At 36.6% G+C, this 19,890-nt stretch overlaps 1 protein-coding gene across 5 annotated transcripts; it reads left to right on the top strand.

The window, feature by feature from the left end:
- The first annotated feature begins 5,931 nt into the window (after positions 1 to 5,931).
- LOC122009827 (3-deoxy-manno-octulosonate cytidylyltransferase-like) lies at positions 5,932 to 11,903 on the top strand. Of its 5 annotated transcripts, none has more exons than XM_042566131.1 (4): positions 5,932 to 6,260; positions 6,880 to 6,925; positions 8,237 to 8,776; positions 11,411 to 11,903. In XM_042566131.1, the coding sequence occupies exons 1-3, from the start codon at positions 6,035 to 6,037 to the stop codon at positions 8,277 to 8,279; spliced, it is 315 nt and encodes a 104-aa protein (XP_042422065.1). In that variant the 5' UTR covers positions 5,932 to 6,034; the 3' UTR covers positions 8,280 to 8,776; positions 11,411 to 11,903. The 5 variants fall into 5 exon arrangements, 4 of the variants coding, with proteins under 4 accessions (XP_042422065.1, XP_042422066.1, XP_042422067.1 ...); XM_042566132.1 differs by having other exon boundaries at positions 8,237 to 8,831; XM_042566133.1 differs by having other exon boundaries at positions 5,937 to 6,260; positions 7,515 to 8,776.
- Positions 11,904 to 19,890: the final 7,987 nt, after the last annotated feature.

Genomic DNA, 19,890 nt, shown 5'->3' with positions numbered 1-19,890 from the left:
TGTTTTTATATATTTTATCTTGCCCTTTAAAGAGGCTTGGTAGAGATCAATAAAGTATTTTGGCGTACGACAAGTAAATGACCAATGTCCTTTCATGCCACATCTGTATGACCGTTGGGCTGGCTAGAAGGGGGGTTGAATAGCCCTGAATAATACACAACCCTTTCTCGAACAATTAAGCTAACACTTGAAAAATAGATTAAGCAGAAAATAAAGCATAAAAACGAGGCACCGGATTTGACTTGGTTTACAACCGGGGAGGTTGTTAATCCAAGGAAGATGGTTGCACTAAGAACTCCTTCAGGCGGAGAAGCCACGTTTACAGCAGTATAGGCACAAAAAGAAAGAAGCTAATCAAAGCAGTGGAAGCACACAAGTGTTGTTACAATTTCTGAGCTGATAAAAAGCTTCTGGACCAAGGCTATATTTATAGCCTTGGTCGGGGCGCCTGGAAGGGTTCCGGGCGCCCTGGGGGGATAAAACTTTATCTCCCAACGTTCAGATCGCGTAAATCGCGATCTTGGTCAAAATCAGGGTCCGGGCGCCCCTGAGCCCAAAGTCAACAACCGTTGACTTTTTCATCCGGGACCTCTCCTCTGGTTCAGTCCCGCCTCGGTCCGGTTCTTCTCCTCCGGATCCGCTCACTTGGGTGATCTCTGCCATCCGGAAAAGGGCTCACCCGAACCCAACTTCCGGTCTTCTCGAGCGGGCTTCCCTCCGGCTTCTCGTCCCTCGGAATTGCCGCGTGTTTCCTTCTCGTCCACCAGCGTACTCATCCGCGGTCGCCCCCGTGCCGACCTTCTCGCTAGCTGCGTCTCTTGCTCCCCGAGCAATCTTCCGCTCCGACTTTCGTCCCTCGGAACCACCGCGCGCTTCCTTCTCGTCCGCCGGTGTACTCTTCCGCAGCACCTCGTCCCTCGGACTGCCGTCCTTCTCGCTAACTGCGTCTTCCGGTCGACTACCTGTGTTCCTAAGCTCCTGCACACTTAGACACAAGGTTAGAAACAAATAGGACCTAACTTAACTTGTTGATCACACCAAAACAACCTTGGGGTTCCAACAATCTCCCCCTGTTTGGTGTGATCAACCCAAGTTAAGCTAGGGTTAAAATAGACATTAAATAACATTAAGTAAATTAACTTAATTTTCAATTTAAGTGCAAAAAGATAGAAAAGATAAAATCAAATTAAATCTATCTACCTCCCCCTAGACTTATACTTTCCCTTCTCCCCCTTTGATCACAAAAAAATGGGGTTCTAAGAAAAACAATCTAAGGGTTAAAAACTTAGAAAAACGTATTTTTAAAAAAATTCCTAAGTTTTTAAGAGATTTAGAAAATTTTTTCTAAATAATTTAAGCCGAGATTTCTAGTTTCAAGAAAAAGTTCTTAACTTAGGAAAAAATAATTTTTGAGAATATTTCTAAGAAAAAAAATCCAAAAAAAAAATTGAATTTTAAAAAAATCTTAACTTACATTTTAAGTATATATATATATATATATATATATATATATATATATATATATATATATATATATATATATTTTTAAATTGACTTAGGAAAAAAATTTCTAAGCAAGTAAATTTCTAATTTGAAATAAAATGTTTTGAATAACCTTTTTCAAGCACTAATTAATTCTTGTATTAATGCTTCATTAGTAAGTTAATTAAACATTTATTTCAATATTTTGGCTTCCAGGTCGTGGCGAGGCACTAGGCCTTCTTGGTTATTGGAGCAACAACCACTTACTTAGACAAAACCTCATAAAGAAATTCTTTGTTTAATTTTCTCACTTAAAGCGCTAATTTTAATTTTAAAATTAATTTAAGCATGACTTCGGAACCCAATATAGGTTCCAGCCTACTGGATTAACTAAAAAACTTTTAGGGACATATTTTCTTGAAATATTCCTAATTTGTCCCGGGTGATATTTAAAGTACCAATTTAAATTATTAAATCTTCTAAAATTGGTTTTAGATGAACATACATAGTTTTTCAAGTTATCTACTTGAATTTTAAAATCATCATTTTCAAGTTTCAATTTTTCATTTGCTATTTTTAATTTATCTAATTCTTCTAAGGGACAAGAGTTAGCTAAAATTACTTTTAAATTTTTATTTTCACTTTCTAATTTGCATCAATCTTTTGTTAAAAGTTTAACGAACTTAAACATTTTATCGGGAGGAAGAGATCGTACCTGACTTACCTTGTCGATCTCGTTGTCTGTTTCTCCCCCTGAGCTGCTGCTTTCTTCCGACGTGTCTCCCCCTTCATCGATGCTCTCGATGCTCATTTCGGAAGAGCTTGAATCACAGTCGTCGTCTTGATGACTCGCCATCAGTGCGAGTCCGGAGAATGCTTCGACTTCCGATTCGGACGAGGTATCGTCCCACGTCGCCTTCAGGGCCTTTCGTTTTTGGATAGGCTTCTTACCCTTTTCCTTTCTTTGTTCTTCAGCTTGGGGCAGTTGTCCTTGACATGCCCTTTTTCGTCGCAATGGTAGCAGCGGATCGTTCTTTTCTTTCTACCCTGTGGATGGTTAATTTTTCTAGAATTGTATAACTTCTTAAATCGTCTTACCATCATTACCATTTCTTCGTCGTCGAGAGAAGATTCCGATTCAGGTTCGTCTCTTGAAGCTTTGAGGGCGACGTTGTTCTTTGGCTCCCTCATTCCTGCACATCTTGACTCATGCACTTCAAATGTTGAAAAAAATTCTTCTAATGAAATTTTTCCTAAGTCCTTCGAAATGTAAAAAGCATCTACTAGTGATGCCCATTTTGAATTTCTAGGGAAGGAATTTAAAGCGTACCTGAGCGAATCTTGGTTACTTACCTCTTCTCCGGGATTCGAAAGTCCGATGATGAGCTCCTGTATCCTTGAGTGTAGATGTGCAATATAATTGTTTCACCTTCTTCAAGACGGAGGTTGGTGAGCTAGTTGCGAAGTAAGTCCCGTCTCGCAAGCTTGGCTTCGGATGTTCCTTCGTGTAATTCAAGGAACTTCTCCCAAAGCTCCTTTGCCGAGTTGTAGGTGGCGACACGGTTGACTTCTTGTGGCGGAAGTACGGTTAGCAAATGGAATTCTGCTTTCTTGTTTGCCATGTACTCGGCCTGCTCTTTCTTTGTCCATTGATTTTTCGCTTTGCCCTCGGGAGCTTCAAAACCGAGTTCCATTATTAGTAATAAATCAAAATCGGTGCCGAAAAATACCTCCATGTGCTTCTTCCAGCTTGCAAAGTCCCCTTCGAATTTTGGTGGGTGGATGTTAGATCTGGCCATCTCGTTGCTTCGTTCGGCAGTTAGTCCTCCTGAAGCGTCTCGGCTCTGATACCACTTGTATGACTGTTGGGCCGGCTAGAAGGGGGGGGGTTGAATAGCCCTGAATAAAACACAACCCTTTCTCGAACAATTAAGCTAACACTTGAAAAATAGATTAAGCAGAAAATAAAGCATAAAAACGAGGCACCGGATTTGACTTGGTTACAACCGGGGAGGTTGTTAATCCAAGGAAGATGGTTGCACTAAGAACTCCTTCAGGCGGAGAAGCCTCGTTTACAGCAGTGTAGGCACAAAAAGAAAGAAACTAATCAAAGTAGTGGAAGCACACAAGTGTTGTTACAATTTCTGAACTGATAAAAAGCTTCTGGACCAAGGCTATATTTATAGCCTTGGTCGGGGCGCCTGGAAGGGTTCCGGGCGCCCTGGGGGGATAAAACTTTATCCCCCAACGTTCAGATCGCGTAAATCGCGATCTTGGTCAAAATCAGAGTCCGGGCGCCCCGGAGGGCTCTGGGTGCCCCGAACTGTTCCGGGCGCCCCGGAGCCCAAAGTCAACAGCCGTTGACTTTTTCATCCGGGACCTCTCCTCTGGTTCAGTCCCGCCTCGGTCCGGTTCTTCTCCTCCGGATCCGCTCACTTGGGTGATCTCTGCCATCCGGAAAAGGGCTCACCCGAACCCAACTTCCGGTCTTCTCGAGCGGGCTTCCCTCCGGCTTCTCGTCCCTCGGAATTGCCGCGTGTTTCCTTCTCGTCCGCCAGCGTACTCATCCGCAGTCTTCGTCCCTCGGTCGTCGACCTTCTCGCTAGCTGCGTCTCTTGCTCCCCGAGCAATCTTCCGCTCCGGCTTTCGTCCCTCGGAACCACCGCGCGCTTCCTTCTCGTCCGCCGGTGTACTCTTCCGCAGCACCTCGTCCCTCGGACTGTCGTCCTTCTCGCTAGCTGCGTCTTCCGGTCGACTACCTGTGTTCCTAAGCTCCTGCACACTTAGACACAAGGTTAGAAACAAACAGGACCTAACTTAACTTGTTGATCACACCAAAACAACCTTGGGGTTCCAACAACATCTATAACATAAATTTTCTAATTTCTTTTCGTCATTATCTTGTCCACTTTGAACCCTTTTACCATTGTCATTTGTCCACTTTTGGTGAACATTATTGTTAACTCACTTCTGGTGAGTTGTTGTGTTTCTTTTATTATAACCATCATGATTTTCTTGAGATCGATCATTTCCGTATCTACCACCACGACCACGACCACGATGAAATTTTTGTCTGTGCTGTCGTTTATCATTTTTACTAGTTATTTCATTCACTTCAGGGATTGGACTAGCACCAGTTGGACGGATCTCATGATTTTTCATCAAAAGCTCGTTATTTTACTCAGCCACCAGAAGACATGTAATCAACTCAGAATATTTCTTAAAACCTTTCTCTCTATATTGCTGCTGTAGGAGCATGTTAGATGCATGAAAGGTAGAATATGTTTTTTTCCAACATATCTTCATTAGTAATTTGTTCACTACATAATTTTAATTTTGAGCTAATTCTAATTTTAATTTTGAGCTCATTCTAAACATTGCTGAGTTATATTCACTTACATATTTAAAATCTTGTAAGTGTAAATAAATTCATTCATAATGAGCATTTGGAAGACTCACGATTTTATAATGGCTATACCTTTCTTTCAAATTCTTCCATAGCTCAAGTGGATCTTTAATCGTCAAATATTCAATTTTCAATGCTTAATGAAGATGGTGACGAATGAATATAATTACTTTTGCACAATTTTGTAAAAATTTCTTATTTCCATCTTTTATGGTGTCTCCAAGACCCATAGCATCTAAATGAATCTCCGCATCCAAAATCCACGATAGATAATTTTTTTTCGAAATGTCAAGAGCCACAGACTCTAACTTTGAAAGATTGGACATAGTGAGAATCTATTTTAAAAAAAAACTAAATTATTATTAATAATTATTGTGCATCATATATATTTATTAATAAATAATAAAATATGATATAATCAAAAGATGATTTGATAATACTTAACTGTAAAATATTGTAAACTTTTTGAAACGTTGCAAGTTATACAAATAAGTAACTAACTAATAGTTAATCAGATAATAACTAACAAATGATAAAGGAACTATAAATTTAACTTCTTGGCATATGAATAATTTTGATTGAGAAAAAAATGTATATATAAATATATCTATACATTTTTCTTTGATATTACCTATAACTAATTTTAAAAGAAAATGTAGAACTCTTCGTGCTGATAACGTATTGTAAAATTATATAAATAATTACATATGAAAAGGAAATATTATTAACTTATTTCTTTTCTTCACTCTCTTTCTTATTAACATATGCATTTATAGGTACACAATTATATTGAAATTTCTCATGAATTTATATAACTTAAGAGTTTAAAAGATGATAGATTATATAGATGAGAGAGTTTATGAAATTATTGAGAGTTATGAGTATCCACATATTTTATTTTATAACAAAAATAATAATTTATTCAGTGTAGAAATTATAGTTGAAATTTCCTTCATCCTAAATTGTGAAACTTGTTTCATAAATTATTTCCAATTTCAAGCAATTCCTCCGTCATCTAATTTCATTTCTATTGAAAATGGGAAATTAAAAAAAAAGAAGTTTCTTTACTAAGGAAAATGTAATACTCATCCCGTTCGGCCGTTCCCCTACGGGAGGATCCGGGACGGAAGAGGGGACTCCGCAGCCATGCCGATCTGCGCCAACTCCCCGGACTCATCCTCGTCGTCGTCGTCGGGATCCAGGGTGTGGATTACCCATCTCGCCGTTCTTGGCGTAGCGATTGCGGCCTCAGCCGGTGTGCATTTCTTTCTACGACGCCGTTCCGGCAAGTTCCGGAGCAGAGTGGTCGGGATCATTCCTGCTCGGTTTGCCTCCTCCCGCTTCGAGGGGAAGCCCCTTGCTCTAAGCCTCGGCAAGTCCATGATCCACGTCTCAATTCTCTTGATCTCGCTACGTTTTTCTTTACCGATGCGAACTATGCGTTTCTATTGTCGTGCATTCTTATTTGAAGGAAGTCTCGTCCAAGATTTTTTTTTAAAAGGATTTTAATGCTCTTATATAAGCTGTTTATCACCAGTTCTCTTGTAGTTGATATCTGTCATGTATGCTGAATCCTCATAGAAACCTTGCTGCATTTGGGTGGAACTCCAGATACCCTACCTCTGATTCTAGTTTAGGGCTAAACTTGAGTTGAGCGTGTGCAATCCTCTCACCCACCATCTATAATTTGTTGGATATGGGCTATAAAATGAGTAAGGATGTATCAGTAAGAACCTTCAAACAACGTGATGTCGATATTAGAAAGTGTATTTACTTGAGAAAATTTGTATATTAGATTAGCTCTTCTGCCTCGTAGACTTTCTGTTTATTTGTGTTACGGAAGATGTAAATATCCTTGTGCTGAGACAAGAATTATACTACTACAGCTCGTATCAAATTTAATTTGACCTTCCTGTCTTTGCATTTGGATAGAGTTCAATGGAAAACAGTTATTTCACTATATTCTTGTGTTATTTGTTCCTTCTTAACAGAGGACATGGGAGAGAGAAAACCTGGCCTCACCTTTGGAGGATGTTGGTAAGTGTGCACAGTTAATTAACTGGTAGGTGTAAATTATTCTACAAGAAATCAACATTTCTTTCTAATGCATGTAATACTGGTACACTCATAAAAAGGACAGTCCGGTGCACGAAACTCCCACCATATGGGGTATCGGGAAAGGATCCATTATACGTAGCCTTACCTTGCTTTTTGCAAGAGGCTGTTTCCAGAATTCGAACCCGTGACCTTTTAGTCACAAAGCAACAACTATGAGTGTAATACTGGTACACTCATGATAATAAAATTTGTTCGACACTTACATTCCATCATCAAGTTTTTTTGGTACTTATATTCCAATTGCATTCTGTTTCATCTTTTAACATCTCTTAATTATTCAATAGGGTTCAGAAATAGACTAGGATGTGTTTCAGTGTTGTTAAGTACTCACTGTAATCAAGTTGGATCACTTTCCTAATTTTCTGAGATTATACAATTTCCAGTTCAGTGATTTAATCATTCATGTAGAAATTACAATGATGAAATTATGACCTATAAGACTAACTCTTTTGGATTTTTCATACAATTTCTAGCTTTCATCTGTATTGGCTTACTCTTTTTTTTGCAGTTGTTGCTACAGATGATGAGAAGATTGCAGACTGTTGTAGAGGATTTGGTGCTGATGTAGTAATCACATCAGTAGAGTGCAGGAATGGTAGAAAAGTTTTCTTTGTTTATTGTAACCCCTAGGTTCTGAATTAGATAACGTGAAATCTGGCATTTATAGGGACTGAACGGCAGCATGACAATCTCTTTGGCATCAGTTGAGCCCCAAACAAATACACAACAAGAATATCCAACACAACAAAGGAAAAAATATTTACTTCACAAACAAATATGAATAAATAAATAGTTATAAGATCCCTAACATAATTTGCAACATAAAAGAATATTAACAAGTAAAAGAGCTTATTGTTGATTGCTTGTGTGTTTTTTTTTTTTTTTTTTTTTGGGGGGGGGGGGGGGGGGGGGGGTTTATGATGCACATAATTTACTACTCGAAGAAATTTAACTTCCTCAGATTTCTGATAAAGAGGCGAAAGTGCAACTATACTATTCTGATTTTTCAATGTTCAAAGGAATGCAGGTTCACATCATAAGATGTCTTGTTATTCTCATTTTTGTTGCTCTTATCTGCTTTAATGTTCTCTGTTATGACTTGCTATTGCATTGGTTATGAATTTTTTTCATGATCATGATCCAGTGCCTTTTTTTTCCTCCTTGGTTATGCATTTTAACATGATCCAATGTTGTTCTCTCCTTTTCATTGGAGCATATGTCATGCTGTAGGGAGCTCCTGATGCTGTTTTCAGTACTGCTGTTACATCCTTAAAACCTGAAGATGGACTTGACCCTAATCAGGTAAAGTGTGTGGTTGACAACCAAGGATATGCAATCTACTTCTCAAGGGGTTTGATCCCATTTAACAAGTTAGTTTTTTCTTAATCTTCCTATAACATAATCCATGGATTACTTTGGGATATTCATCAGCATAGCATATTCATCATAAAATCCAGGTCAGTGAAAGTCAATTCACAATTTCCATATCTACTTCACTTGGGCATTCAGGTTTAACTACATCACTCTTGTTGATATCTTTATTTTCTCTAGTATTTATGTTTAATTGTTCAATGTTGTTATTTTTGTTTAAATCTTGCTAACTGGTTAATGCTTATCCTCCTCCTACACTTGTGCTCATTTTTTCATTTTTTTTTTCCTTTTTTTTAGCCAGAGTGTTGATTCAAAGTTCTTGAAGATCTATCCACAGATACCACCTACTCTTTTGCAATTGGAGGTGGACCTTGAGCAACTTAAAGTCCTTGAAAATGGGTACAAGATGAAGTTAATTCAAATATCCTTCATATACAAGAGGAACTATTTTATGGTAAAATAGGGTAGTATCTGCAAATTTTAGAATACCTCCTGTTAAGTTAGTCCATGAATTTGCGTAGGATAATCAAGTCCATCTATCCTCGTTAGTTTAAGCTTCTAGGGTATGTAGATATCTAAAATTCTCACTTATATATATTGAAGGCGTCTATGTTGTTTACTAGTTCTGTTAATCACTAAAAGATTCCAAAAGAACCAGTAAAGCCGATGGTAGTACTTGACATCATGTGATATATAAAGATGCAACGGACCAAGACAAAGTCCCATAGGTTAATCCTTCATGAATGTCTTTGTCCATTGCAAAGAGTCACGCTAAAGTTGGATAAGACATGCCCTATCCAAAGATTTTATCCTAAATTTTGGATAGGGTAGCTAAAAATTCTTTGCATCAACTACTCTATCTATTCCTTAAATTTAGATTTGATGAATAGTGATTCTCTAAATTTAGAGAATAAAACTTCACCTTAAAAGTACAATAATATTTTTTTTCAATCTCTCTCTTTCCACTCATTCTTTTCAATCTCTCTCCTTCCCTTCATTTCACAAATATAATAATAAAAAAATAGAAGAAAGAGAAGAAAATAATAAAAAATTGAAGATAATAGAAATTTTAGAGTAGTTAATATAGTGTGTAGTGAAAAGTGATTGTCTAAATTTAATAAAGTAAGTTATTTACCCTAAATTTTAGATATAGTGATAGAGAAACTGATGCGGGTGGTAGGGAGGATTTCTAGATTGGTGAGATAAAAATTAGCATGGAAAAGAGCTAAAAAGCAGCACAATTCCATCATCCAACCTTTGCCCGAGTTGGTGTTGGATCCAGTGTTAATGGAGTTTATGTCCTCATAAATAGAGCTAAATCCATATGGAAGTCTTGCACTGTGTTTGACAGTAACAAATTCTGAACTTGTGTGCTTCCATTCTTAGGACAATCTAATTGTGGTGAATGAGGGAGTACTGACTCAATCCCAATTAGCCCAAATCTAGAGAGAAAAGTTGCACAAGTTGGAGTGTCTACAACAGTTCCTAGCACATCAGATCTTGCAATGCCCCCCTTGATAACTTAAGCAAGTATTGGGCCTAAATTGATGAATGCTGCACATACTCCCATGAATAAAAAGAAAAAATGAAAATCCAAAATAATATGAAATATATTACCACATTCACATGCACAACAATACCACTTTCCTGTATGGCGAAGAGCAATCATATGCACTAGGTTTGCCCCCATGTTCAGCAGCCATAAAAAAACTACTCGATCAATGCTTGAAAAACTAGCATGGTATTATTGTGAATTAATTTCTTTTAATGGATCAAAGATTTGTGTGGAGAAGAAGATGAATAGTTTGTTAAAGCAATCATCGAGGGAAATTCCAAATTCTTCAGAGAATCATACCCGTACAACTTGAAATGTAGATATGGTCAATCTCAAAGGAGAAGGAATGTTGATGACTACCTGAATGAGCCTCAGGAATAGAGTTAATCCATCTGTCACATTGGTGAGTCCGGAAAGATGAAAATTGGCACATCAGTATGAGTGCCATGAGCAATTGTCATAATCTCATTGTTTTTCATTCATTATTTTAAGTGTTTCATCATGATCCTCTACCCTAGGTGGCAGAGGATCAAAATTGTCTTAAAAGGGATATCAGTTATTCTCAGGAATAGACCTGGCCCATCTGTCACTTTGGTAAGGCTGGAAAGACAGGTGCATCTTTATTACAACTATGGGCGTTGTCATAATCCATATAGTCATCATTATCTCATTCGTTATTTTAATCATTTCATCATGGCCGTCATTTCCACTGGGTGGCAAAGGATCAACATTTATTGTTTTCAAATGGAGATCATTTATTCTCAAGACATTTGCTTCTCGTTATCGTGACCATCAGCCTCAAAATCATGATCTAATTGCCGTCCAATTATGTGTCACTTGCAGAAAAGAGGGTTATTTCTTTGCATTATGAGAATACAATACTAGCATAGCCTGAACTTGTATATTTTCTTGTCTATATTCATTTGCAATTCAATATTAATAAGTCATCTTATTCAACCGTTCCAAATGTATATACATCTGATTCTCATGCCTCCAGTAAGTTTACAAATGGGTGTACTTGTGTGCATTTCATATCTTTTTGACGATTAGTGCATTAAAGAATTGAGCTCACATGTTTCAGTGGGTAAATTCTTGAATGGAAATTTGTTCCTTAAACTTGAATACCTTTATATTGTGTTTGCACAACATGCTTGTCAGATAGGAAAGAAAAAAATAAAATAAAATAAAACAATTAGGAATATAAATCATTAACGTGTAAAACCAAAAAATTTGGTTTATGGTTCTCCATTTAACTGAGGTTTCCTAGCCAAGTTTTCTATTAGGTTTCAAGGACTGCGTAAAATGAATCTTATCATTCTTTTTGGTAATTCCCGAAGCACCGAAACAGTGAAATTGGTGATGGTTTGATGAACATTGCCATTCATGAAGAAAGCACTTAATTTCACATTTGCTCCTTTTCTACAAAGTTTGAGAGATCTAAGCTCTGCATTTAGTAAAGCTCTATTTCTTCATTACAGGTAATGAAGGTACATCACGACTCCCATGGTGTGGACACCCCTGAGGATGTTCAAAAGATAGAAGCACTGATGAGAGAAAGAAACATGGTATGATGCTGAAGTGAGATACACGATCCATATGACCAGACGATTGAGCCTAGCTATCACCAGACGGCATTTTATAAAAATACCTACTCCAAAAATACCTACTTTGGCTAGCTCATCTTTCACTGATGAACATCATGCTTCTGCGAGTGGTTATGTTGTTTGCCTTCATTCAGTTCATGTGACAATGAACTGAATGAAGGTTATGCTTCTGAGAGTGCAGGCCAGGATAAAGCAAATCAATAGGTTCTAGCAAGTTGATTAAGTTCAATGTCCAGAATAGCCTAAAAAGCTAGTTGGATTGGTTAATCATCAGTCTAACTTAAGTTAAGAGAATAATTTTTTGTGAACATCATATAAGTATATTTTTAATAAATTTTAATATTATATTTAAATAAAGTTTCGATAATTTTTTTTATAAATAATATGGTAAAAGGCAAGCGATTTGTTGACTCCTAGTGTTTTATTAGTACGGTATGAAAGAAGATCAGTTCGAACGCTTTGAGTTTTTGACTCATGATTTAATATCATAATATTCCATATGTCAACCACTGTACTATTTTAAAGGGATTAATTTTTTTTACAAATAAAGATCTATATCTAATTGAACTTAATTATATGAAATTAAAATTTATGATATCTTTGTCTAAAATTCTATAAGCCGGCCGCCCAATCGCCCATGTGCAAAACTCTTTCTTTTCTCTTCTTTTAAAAATGAATTCTAACCTGCTAAGTGGAAAAGAGGAGAATTTTCTTAAAGAGAAAACAAAAAGTCTCATTACCTTTCACAAATACCATGTTTTATTCGCCCTTTTTTTTTTTTTTAATCATTTAGCTTCATCCGTTTGCCGACCTCTTCTCAAATTATTCATCGTCTCTCTCGAATGGATAGAGTCGGTGTTATTTAACATGCATCTTATCAAATTATCGACGTGGATTCAAGAAAGGAGAAGAATGATATTAGAGAAAGGATTGGCGGCATTATTATGATTATCCCAATCTTCTACCTAAACAAACAGTTAATCCAAAACAAAAAAAGTTATCATTAATCATCTATTATTGTTAGAAGATTGTAATTAAGCATCAATGAAACGAGGAAACAAGGGTTACCTCAGCATCAATTTTGTCGAGGGGGTTTTGGTGTGATGGTAAAAGGTGATATAGATTTTCTTAGTAGCAGGGATTCAAATATCACATAAGATATATTACATTTAGAGTTTAAAAATTTTTTAATGATAGGTTGTCCATCAAAATTTATCTGTACTTCTTCATTTACTTTAGTCACCGATAAAATTTTTTTATAGGATGAGATCGATGATTTTCAAAATTAATCAAAGCAAAAGAACTAATTTGCAGCTGAGCTCACTCATGAAATTATAATTACGGGGCATCTTTGTAGGCATATACATCAGCCGACGGAGCCACCTCGACAATTACCCTAGTAGAATCTAAAATGGAAGTAACAAAGACAAAGAAACTAAGGAACTTTCAACTTAAAATTAAGGGGATATATAGTGATACTCCCATGCATGATAAGGGCATTCGCACGCATAAATTTTTTATAGAGGTTTATGTTCTACTATATTATTATCATATCAAAAATTAAAAATCTCACTCATTTTAAAAACTTTTCCTTATTATTATAAACCTTTCCAATAATATTTTTTAACTCCTGATCTTGATGGAGATGACGCGCTGGGCAGATAACTCTTCTGTTGATTAGAAGAAGACCCTAAATTGGAGAAAAAAAAATTTCGTCTTCTCTACACACACCAAATAGAGGGCAAAGGAAATGTTAGAGCAAGAACCAAGAAGGGGGTCCCTAGTGCAGGCCCTCCAATGCTCAAGTTAGTAAAGTGGCCAAGTGAAAAGTGAAGAAGAGAATGAACAATATGTTGAATATCGTGGCCCGGCTAGAAGGGGTTTGAATAATCGTTTACCCCAAATCATTAACTTCTTACATGGTTAGTTGCGTAGCGGAAATACAAGCAATATAAAGGAAGTTAATCTAAAGACTACAAAGACAAGAAATCAAACCACATTACACGTTCATTTACGTTGTTCAAAGATAAAGCTCCTACTCAACGGTGTGTCTGTAAGGTGAACGATCCCTATCCGTCAGTGGATGATTCCCCGACAGACTTTAACTAAAGCTTACTTCTTCTTGGTGAAGTAGAACCTCTCACAAAGCTTTCTTTGTCTTTACAAGAAGGAGAATTAGGTTTAGGAGGAAGAAAATAGGCTTGGAAGCTTGAGGGCAAACACTTAGGAGTATTCAATAAGAATCATCCCCCAAGCTTCTTTTAAATAGAGAGGAAAGAGTTGACCCCTTGTCAACTAATTTCTTGCACTAGTCGACTGATACATACATCAGTCGATCGGTGTGACTGTTGGACATAACCAACGCCACTCCACAGAATCCGTGATTCTGTTCGACGGCTCTTTACCAATCGACTAACATTTCCATCAATTAACTGGTCTTCACAACCATTGGGCACAGAACCATTCTGTGCTCTCGTGATCCTGGACCAGTCAACTGGCATTCACATCAGTTGACTGGTCCCTTACAATCACTCACACTTATACTCTCCGGAGTGTCCCTTGAAACTCTCTTCTTCAGCCTTCATCCCTTAGATGCACTTAAGCTAGTGGCTCCTTTTCATGCAATATAATCCTTCACGTTGCCTTAAAGTCTGCTTCCCTCGGCCCACTCCTTTGCTCTTCGTCCAACTCCTTAGATGCACCATCCTTCATCGATCTCAAGGACCCAAGCTATAAGATGAGTCTTATCAAACTTGGCAGCACCAAGTTTCTCATATGTGGTTCATCAAATCCTGCACGACTTCAACACATATCAAATATATATGAAACCTAACTTAAATTTTTTGACACACATATCAAAATCATGATCGTACCCAATTAAACCTAGGTCGATTGCACTCACAATCTCTCTATTTTTGATGTGTCGCAATATGTTTAAGTTAGACATAAATAACAATTAAAAAATTACAAGCATAGTGTAAACATGAAGCATAAAATCTAAGCTCCTCCATAACTTATGCTCTATCACTTAATTTTTAAGTTTCTCATGCAAATATGGAGAATTACAAGGTTCTAACTTAAACCTTACCATTTCTCCCCCTTTAACACCAATAAAAAGATTGCACTTAAGTCCCAAGCACAATGTGATATCAATTTTGACCTAAATTTGACCAAAAATCAATTTTTGAAACAATTTAGAGTTGTTGGAAATAGACACCGGTCAACTGCCCTCTGATGCAGTCGATTGGCACAAAACCAGTCCGAATTTTGATTTCTGAAGCCAACTTTAGAAATATATAAAAAATTATAAAAATTTCAAAAAATTATAAAATTTTGAAAACATATTTCTTTTGAGTTCATCTAACAGGAAAAAATATATTTTCATGAAAAGTAAATATATTTTTCAAGTTTTGATAAAAACTCAAAAACCTTAAAAACATTCAATGTTTTATCTGTTGGTGCAATTTGCACTAACGGTCTAACTCAGGTTTTGATAAATGACAAAGTGAATTAAGTTATGTTCCATCGTAATCTAATGCATTTATCGAGTGTGCAGGTTTTAGGATGTTCGATTCCCGATTAGTGAAGTCCGGATGTGTGATTCTGGTAAATCGGGATATGCGATTCCTGATTGGAAAAGACCGAATGTGCGATTCCGGCAAGTTGGGATGTGAGATTCTTGATTGGAGAAGACTGAATGTGCAATTCTGGTAAGTCGGAATGTGTGATTCCCGATGGGTGTAGACCGGATGTTCAATTTTAGTAAGTCGAGATGTGTGATTCTCGATGGATGAAGACCAGATGTGTGATTCCGATAGGTTGGGATGTTCGATTCTCAAAGTCCGGATGGATGATTCCGGAGGTAACTCAACACTTGATAAGTAGAGGTAAGTCACTGGAGGAGAGTGACCAAGTGAGGACGCATCCCCGTTCAAAGGGACAGTAGGTGTTGGTTCGATTTAGGTCCATTTTGGAAACTTAAATCGAGACCTTGACTAGATCCTGGTTTTAGGGAGATATGATCTAATTACTACTCTTTATTATTGTACTAACATTTGTCTTGCAAGTTTATTGGACTAACACGTTTTACAGGGCAAGAAAAGAATTATAAAAGGCCTCAGGTTGTAATGCTCGAAAATTCTCAAAATAATTATTAGAAATATCCTAGTATTTTTCTGAAATTTTAGGATATTTTTATGGAATTTTTAGAATTACGGAAGTAGCAAAAATAAATAGGAAACGAAAATAGCTTACACGGGAATTGAACCCGAGACCTATGGGTCCTATGACTTATGGTGAACCTGTTGGTTGCTACTCGGAAAACCTAGAGGTTCCACTGTACAAAAATTTTGTACAAAGGTTTGAACCTTTTCCTAGCTACCATGTGTTCTTTTAAATTAAATTTTGGATCGCCTGCGGAACTTAACACGTTTGATCCAAAACTTAATCTATTTGTTCTTTTAGATTTTGACTTGGATCTCCTGCGGAACTTAACACGTTCGACCCAAGTCACCTTAAGTTATTAATTCCATTAAATATTAATTTCCATAATTGGTTCCCAGTACTGACGTGGCGAGGCACATGGCCTTCTTGGATATGGGAACAACCACCACCGACTAGACAAAACCTTTTATGGAAAGCTAATATTTAATTTCCTAAAATAACTTTAGGTCAACCAAAAAGAACAATCAAATCACAAGGAAAAGAAAAATAAAAGAACACAACTTCGAAAAACATATTCGAAATACTAGAATCGTAAGCCTCTTGTATTTGGTATTATTTCCATAAATAACTAGCATGATGCGGAAAGGAAAAATTACTAGTTATACCTTCTAAAAAGACCTCTTGATCTTCTACCGTATTCCTCTTCTAACCTCGGACGTTGTGTGGGCAACGATCTTCCGAGATGAGAACCACCAAGCACCTTCTTCTTCCTTGCAAATTTCGGCCACCACAATTCTTCAAGGAAGTAGAGGTCCGGCCACCACCACCAAGCTCCAAGGGATGCAAGAAACAAAACCACCTTTCTCTCCTTCTTCTCCTAGCTAGAACCGGCCACCATCAAGAGCTCCAAGAGAGGTTGTCGCCGGCCATAAGAAGAAGAGAAGAGGAAGAAGCTAGGGCCGGCCACCAAGGAGGAAAAGAGAGGAGAAGAATAATAGAGTTGATCACCCGTGAAGGCACCTCTACCCCCTCTTTTATAATCCTTGGTCTTGACAAATAAGGAAATTTTAATAAAAAATTCCTTAATTCTTTTGTCATAAAAAAGAAAAATTATTTTAATTAAAAACAATTTTCTTCTTTTAATAATAATGGTCGGCCACTTCTAATTCCCCAAAACAAGGAAAATTTAATTCACACAAGAATTAAAACTTCCTAATTTGTTTCTAGAAATTTATAAAAATTTCTCCAATAATTTTTATCCCTTCATGATTGGTTAATAAAAAGGAAATTTTATAAATTAAAATTCTTCTTTTAAACATGTGGATAATTTCCAAAAGAAAAGTTATCTCTAAAAATTAAAATCTCTTTTTAATCTACAAATAAGGAAAGATATCAAATCTTTTCTTAATCTTTTGTAGAAACTAATAAAAGAGAATATTTAATTTTTAAACTTCTCTTTTAAATTATTATCATGGTTAAAAAGGAAAGTTTTTCTTAAAAATAAAATCTCCTTCAATCTACAAATAAGGAAAGATTTCAAATCTTTTCTTAATCTTTTGTAGAAAACTTTGAAAAGAAAGATTTAATTTTTAAACTCTCTTTTAAAACTATGATATCCACATAAGAAATAATTTTAAAAAATCCTTTTTAATATGATGTGGCCAGCCACCTAAGCTTGGGCTCCAAGCTATTGGCCGGGCCACCTTAAGGTCAACCTTTAGGCTTGGCCGACCCTAAGCTTGAGCTTCAAGCTTAGCTTGGCCGGCCCCTATTGGTTGGGTAAGAAGGTGGGTATGTGGTGGGTATAAATCTCTATATACAAGAGGCTACGATAGGGACCGAGATGAGGATTTGGTTTTGGCCTCCCGATGAAATTAAGCTTCCCGTGTTCGCCCCGAACACACAACTTAATTCCATCAATAATAATTCATTCCACTAAAGAACTATTATTGAACTACCGCACCAATCCCAAATTACATTTTGGGCTCCTTCTTATTATGAGTGTGTTAGTCTCCCTGTGTTTAAGATGTCAAATGTCCATTAATTAAGCAAGTTACTGACAACTCATTTAATTAATATCTTAGTCCAAGAGTAGTACCACTCAACCTTATTATCATGTCGGACTAAGTCCACCTGCAGGGTTTAACATGACAATCCTTATGAGCTCCTCTTGAGGACATTCTCAACCTAGATCACTAGGACACAGTTTCCTTCTATAATCAACAATACACACTATAGGTGATATCATTTCCCAACTTATCGGGCTTATTGATTCATCGAACTAAATCTCACCCATTGATAAATTAAAGAAATAAATATCAAATATATGTGCTTGTTATTATATTAGGATTAAGAGCACACACTTCCATAATAACTGAGGTCTTTGTTTCTTTATAAAGTCAGTATAAAAGAAACGACCTCTAATGGTCCTACTCGATACACTCTAAGTGTACTAGTGTAATTATATAGTTAAGATAAACTAATACCTAATTACACTACGACCTTCCAATGGTTTGTTCCTTTCCATTATGGTCGTGAGTTACTGTTTATAATTTATAAGGTACTGATAACATGATCCTCTGTGTGTGACACCACACACCATGTTATCTACAATATAAATTAATTGAACAACTACATTTATCATAAATGTAGACATTTGACCAATGTGATTCTTATTTCTAGATAAATGTTTATACCAAAAGCTAGGCTTTTAGTATACACTCTAACAATCTTCCACTTATACTAAAAGACTAAGCTGCCATATCTGCTGTCATACATCTGATTCCCAACCCTTCAACATGTCCATCAAAAGCTCTCACCTTAAGGACCTTAGTGAAAAGATCTATAGGTCATCATCTGATGCATTCTAGGCGGCAACAACTTCTCCTCGTTTATACGATTTCTCGTATTGGGTGGTACTTGCGCTCTATTGTGTTTACTTGCCTTATAGACTCATGGTTTCTTCGAGTTTGTTACTGCACCATTATTATTACAATAAATTGTAATAATCTTTGGACAAAATAGAAATCATATCTAAGTCTATCTTGAGGTAATTAAGTCATTCAGCTTTTATGGCTTCCTCAGAGGCTTGCCATATACTAAGCTTCTATGGTGGAGTCCAGAAAAACACCTATGCTTATCACTCTTCCATAGTTATGACTTTACCTTCTAAAGTAATCACAAAACCCCGAGGTTGACTTATTATTGTCCCTATCCGATTGGAAGTCAAAATCCGTGTAACCCACAGGGACTAAATTAATTACCTTGTAAGCTAGCATATAATCTCTAGCGCCTCTAAGGTACTTTAATATATGCTTTACTGCAGTCCAATGTCTTTGTCTAGGGTTACTTTGATATCTGCTAACTATGCCCTTGGCAAAATAGATTTCTGATCTCGTGTATAGCATACATTAGGTTGTCTAACTGCCGAAGCATAAAGAACTGCCTATATGTCCTCAATCTCTTTTGATGTCAACGGAGACATCTCTTTAGATAGAGCCACTCCATGCTTAAAAAGTAAGAAACCTTTCGAGGAGTTTTGCATGCTTAAAACGAGCAAGGATTTTCCGATGTATCAAGCTTGGGATAAGTAAAATATAATTTTCTTTCGATCCCTTATTATTTTGATCTCAAAAATATATACATTCTCCCAAGTCCTTTATATCGAATTATTTGGACAACCATACCCTTACTTCTGACAACATTTTGATATTGTTTCCAACTACCAAAAATGTTATCTACGTATAGTACAAGAAATATCACCACGCTTCCATCACACCTTTTGTATACACAAGACTTATCCAGTTACTAAATAAATCCATAGATCTGGATTACTTTGATAAACCGGATGTTCCAAGACCTTGAAGCTTTGCCTCAGTCCATAGACTGACTAAGCTTGCACACAAGATGCTCTTAGCCCTTTGCAATGAACCCTTCTGGTTGCTTTATATGGATGCTTTCTTCAAAACTTCCATTAAGGAATGCTGTCTTGACATCCTCTTGCCAAATAGATAAAAGAATCCGGATAGACTTAAGCATGACTACCAGTGAAAAAGTTTCCTTTTTCATCAAGCCTTGCTTTGAAAGTTACTACCTTCTTGTCTATCCCTCTTTTCCTATTATAGACCTTTTTACACCCAACGACTTTTACACCATTTGGTGATTCTACAAGCTTCCAGATTTTATTAGAA

The sequence above is a fragment of the Zingiber officinale genome, chromosome 8A, assembly GCF_018446385.1.
Source record: "Zingiber officinale cultivar Zhangliang chromosome 8A, Zo_v1.1, whole genome shotgun sequence".
In the NCBI taxonomy this organism is placed as follows: domain Eukaryota; kingdom Viridiplantae; phylum Streptophyta; class Magnoliopsida; order Zingiberales; family Zingiberaceae; genus Zingiber; species Zingiber officinale.
Note: the sequence above shows the minus strand (reverse complement) of the source record. Positions and strands in the feature narration are given on the sequence as shown.

Coding starts and splice junctions, on each gene's coding strand:
- LOC122009827 (XM_042566131.1), top strand. CDS start 6,035: ATGCCGATCTGCGCCAACTCCCCGGACTCATCCTCGTCGTCGTCGTCG. Junction 6,261..6,879: donor GCCCCTTGCTCTAAGCCTCG/GCAAGTCCATGA, acceptor CCTTCTTAACAG/AGGACATGGGAGAGAGAAAA. Junction 6,926..8,236: donor CTCACCTTTGGAGGATGTTG/GTAAGTGTGCAC, acceptor GTCATGCTGTAG/GGAGCTCCTGATGCTGTTTT.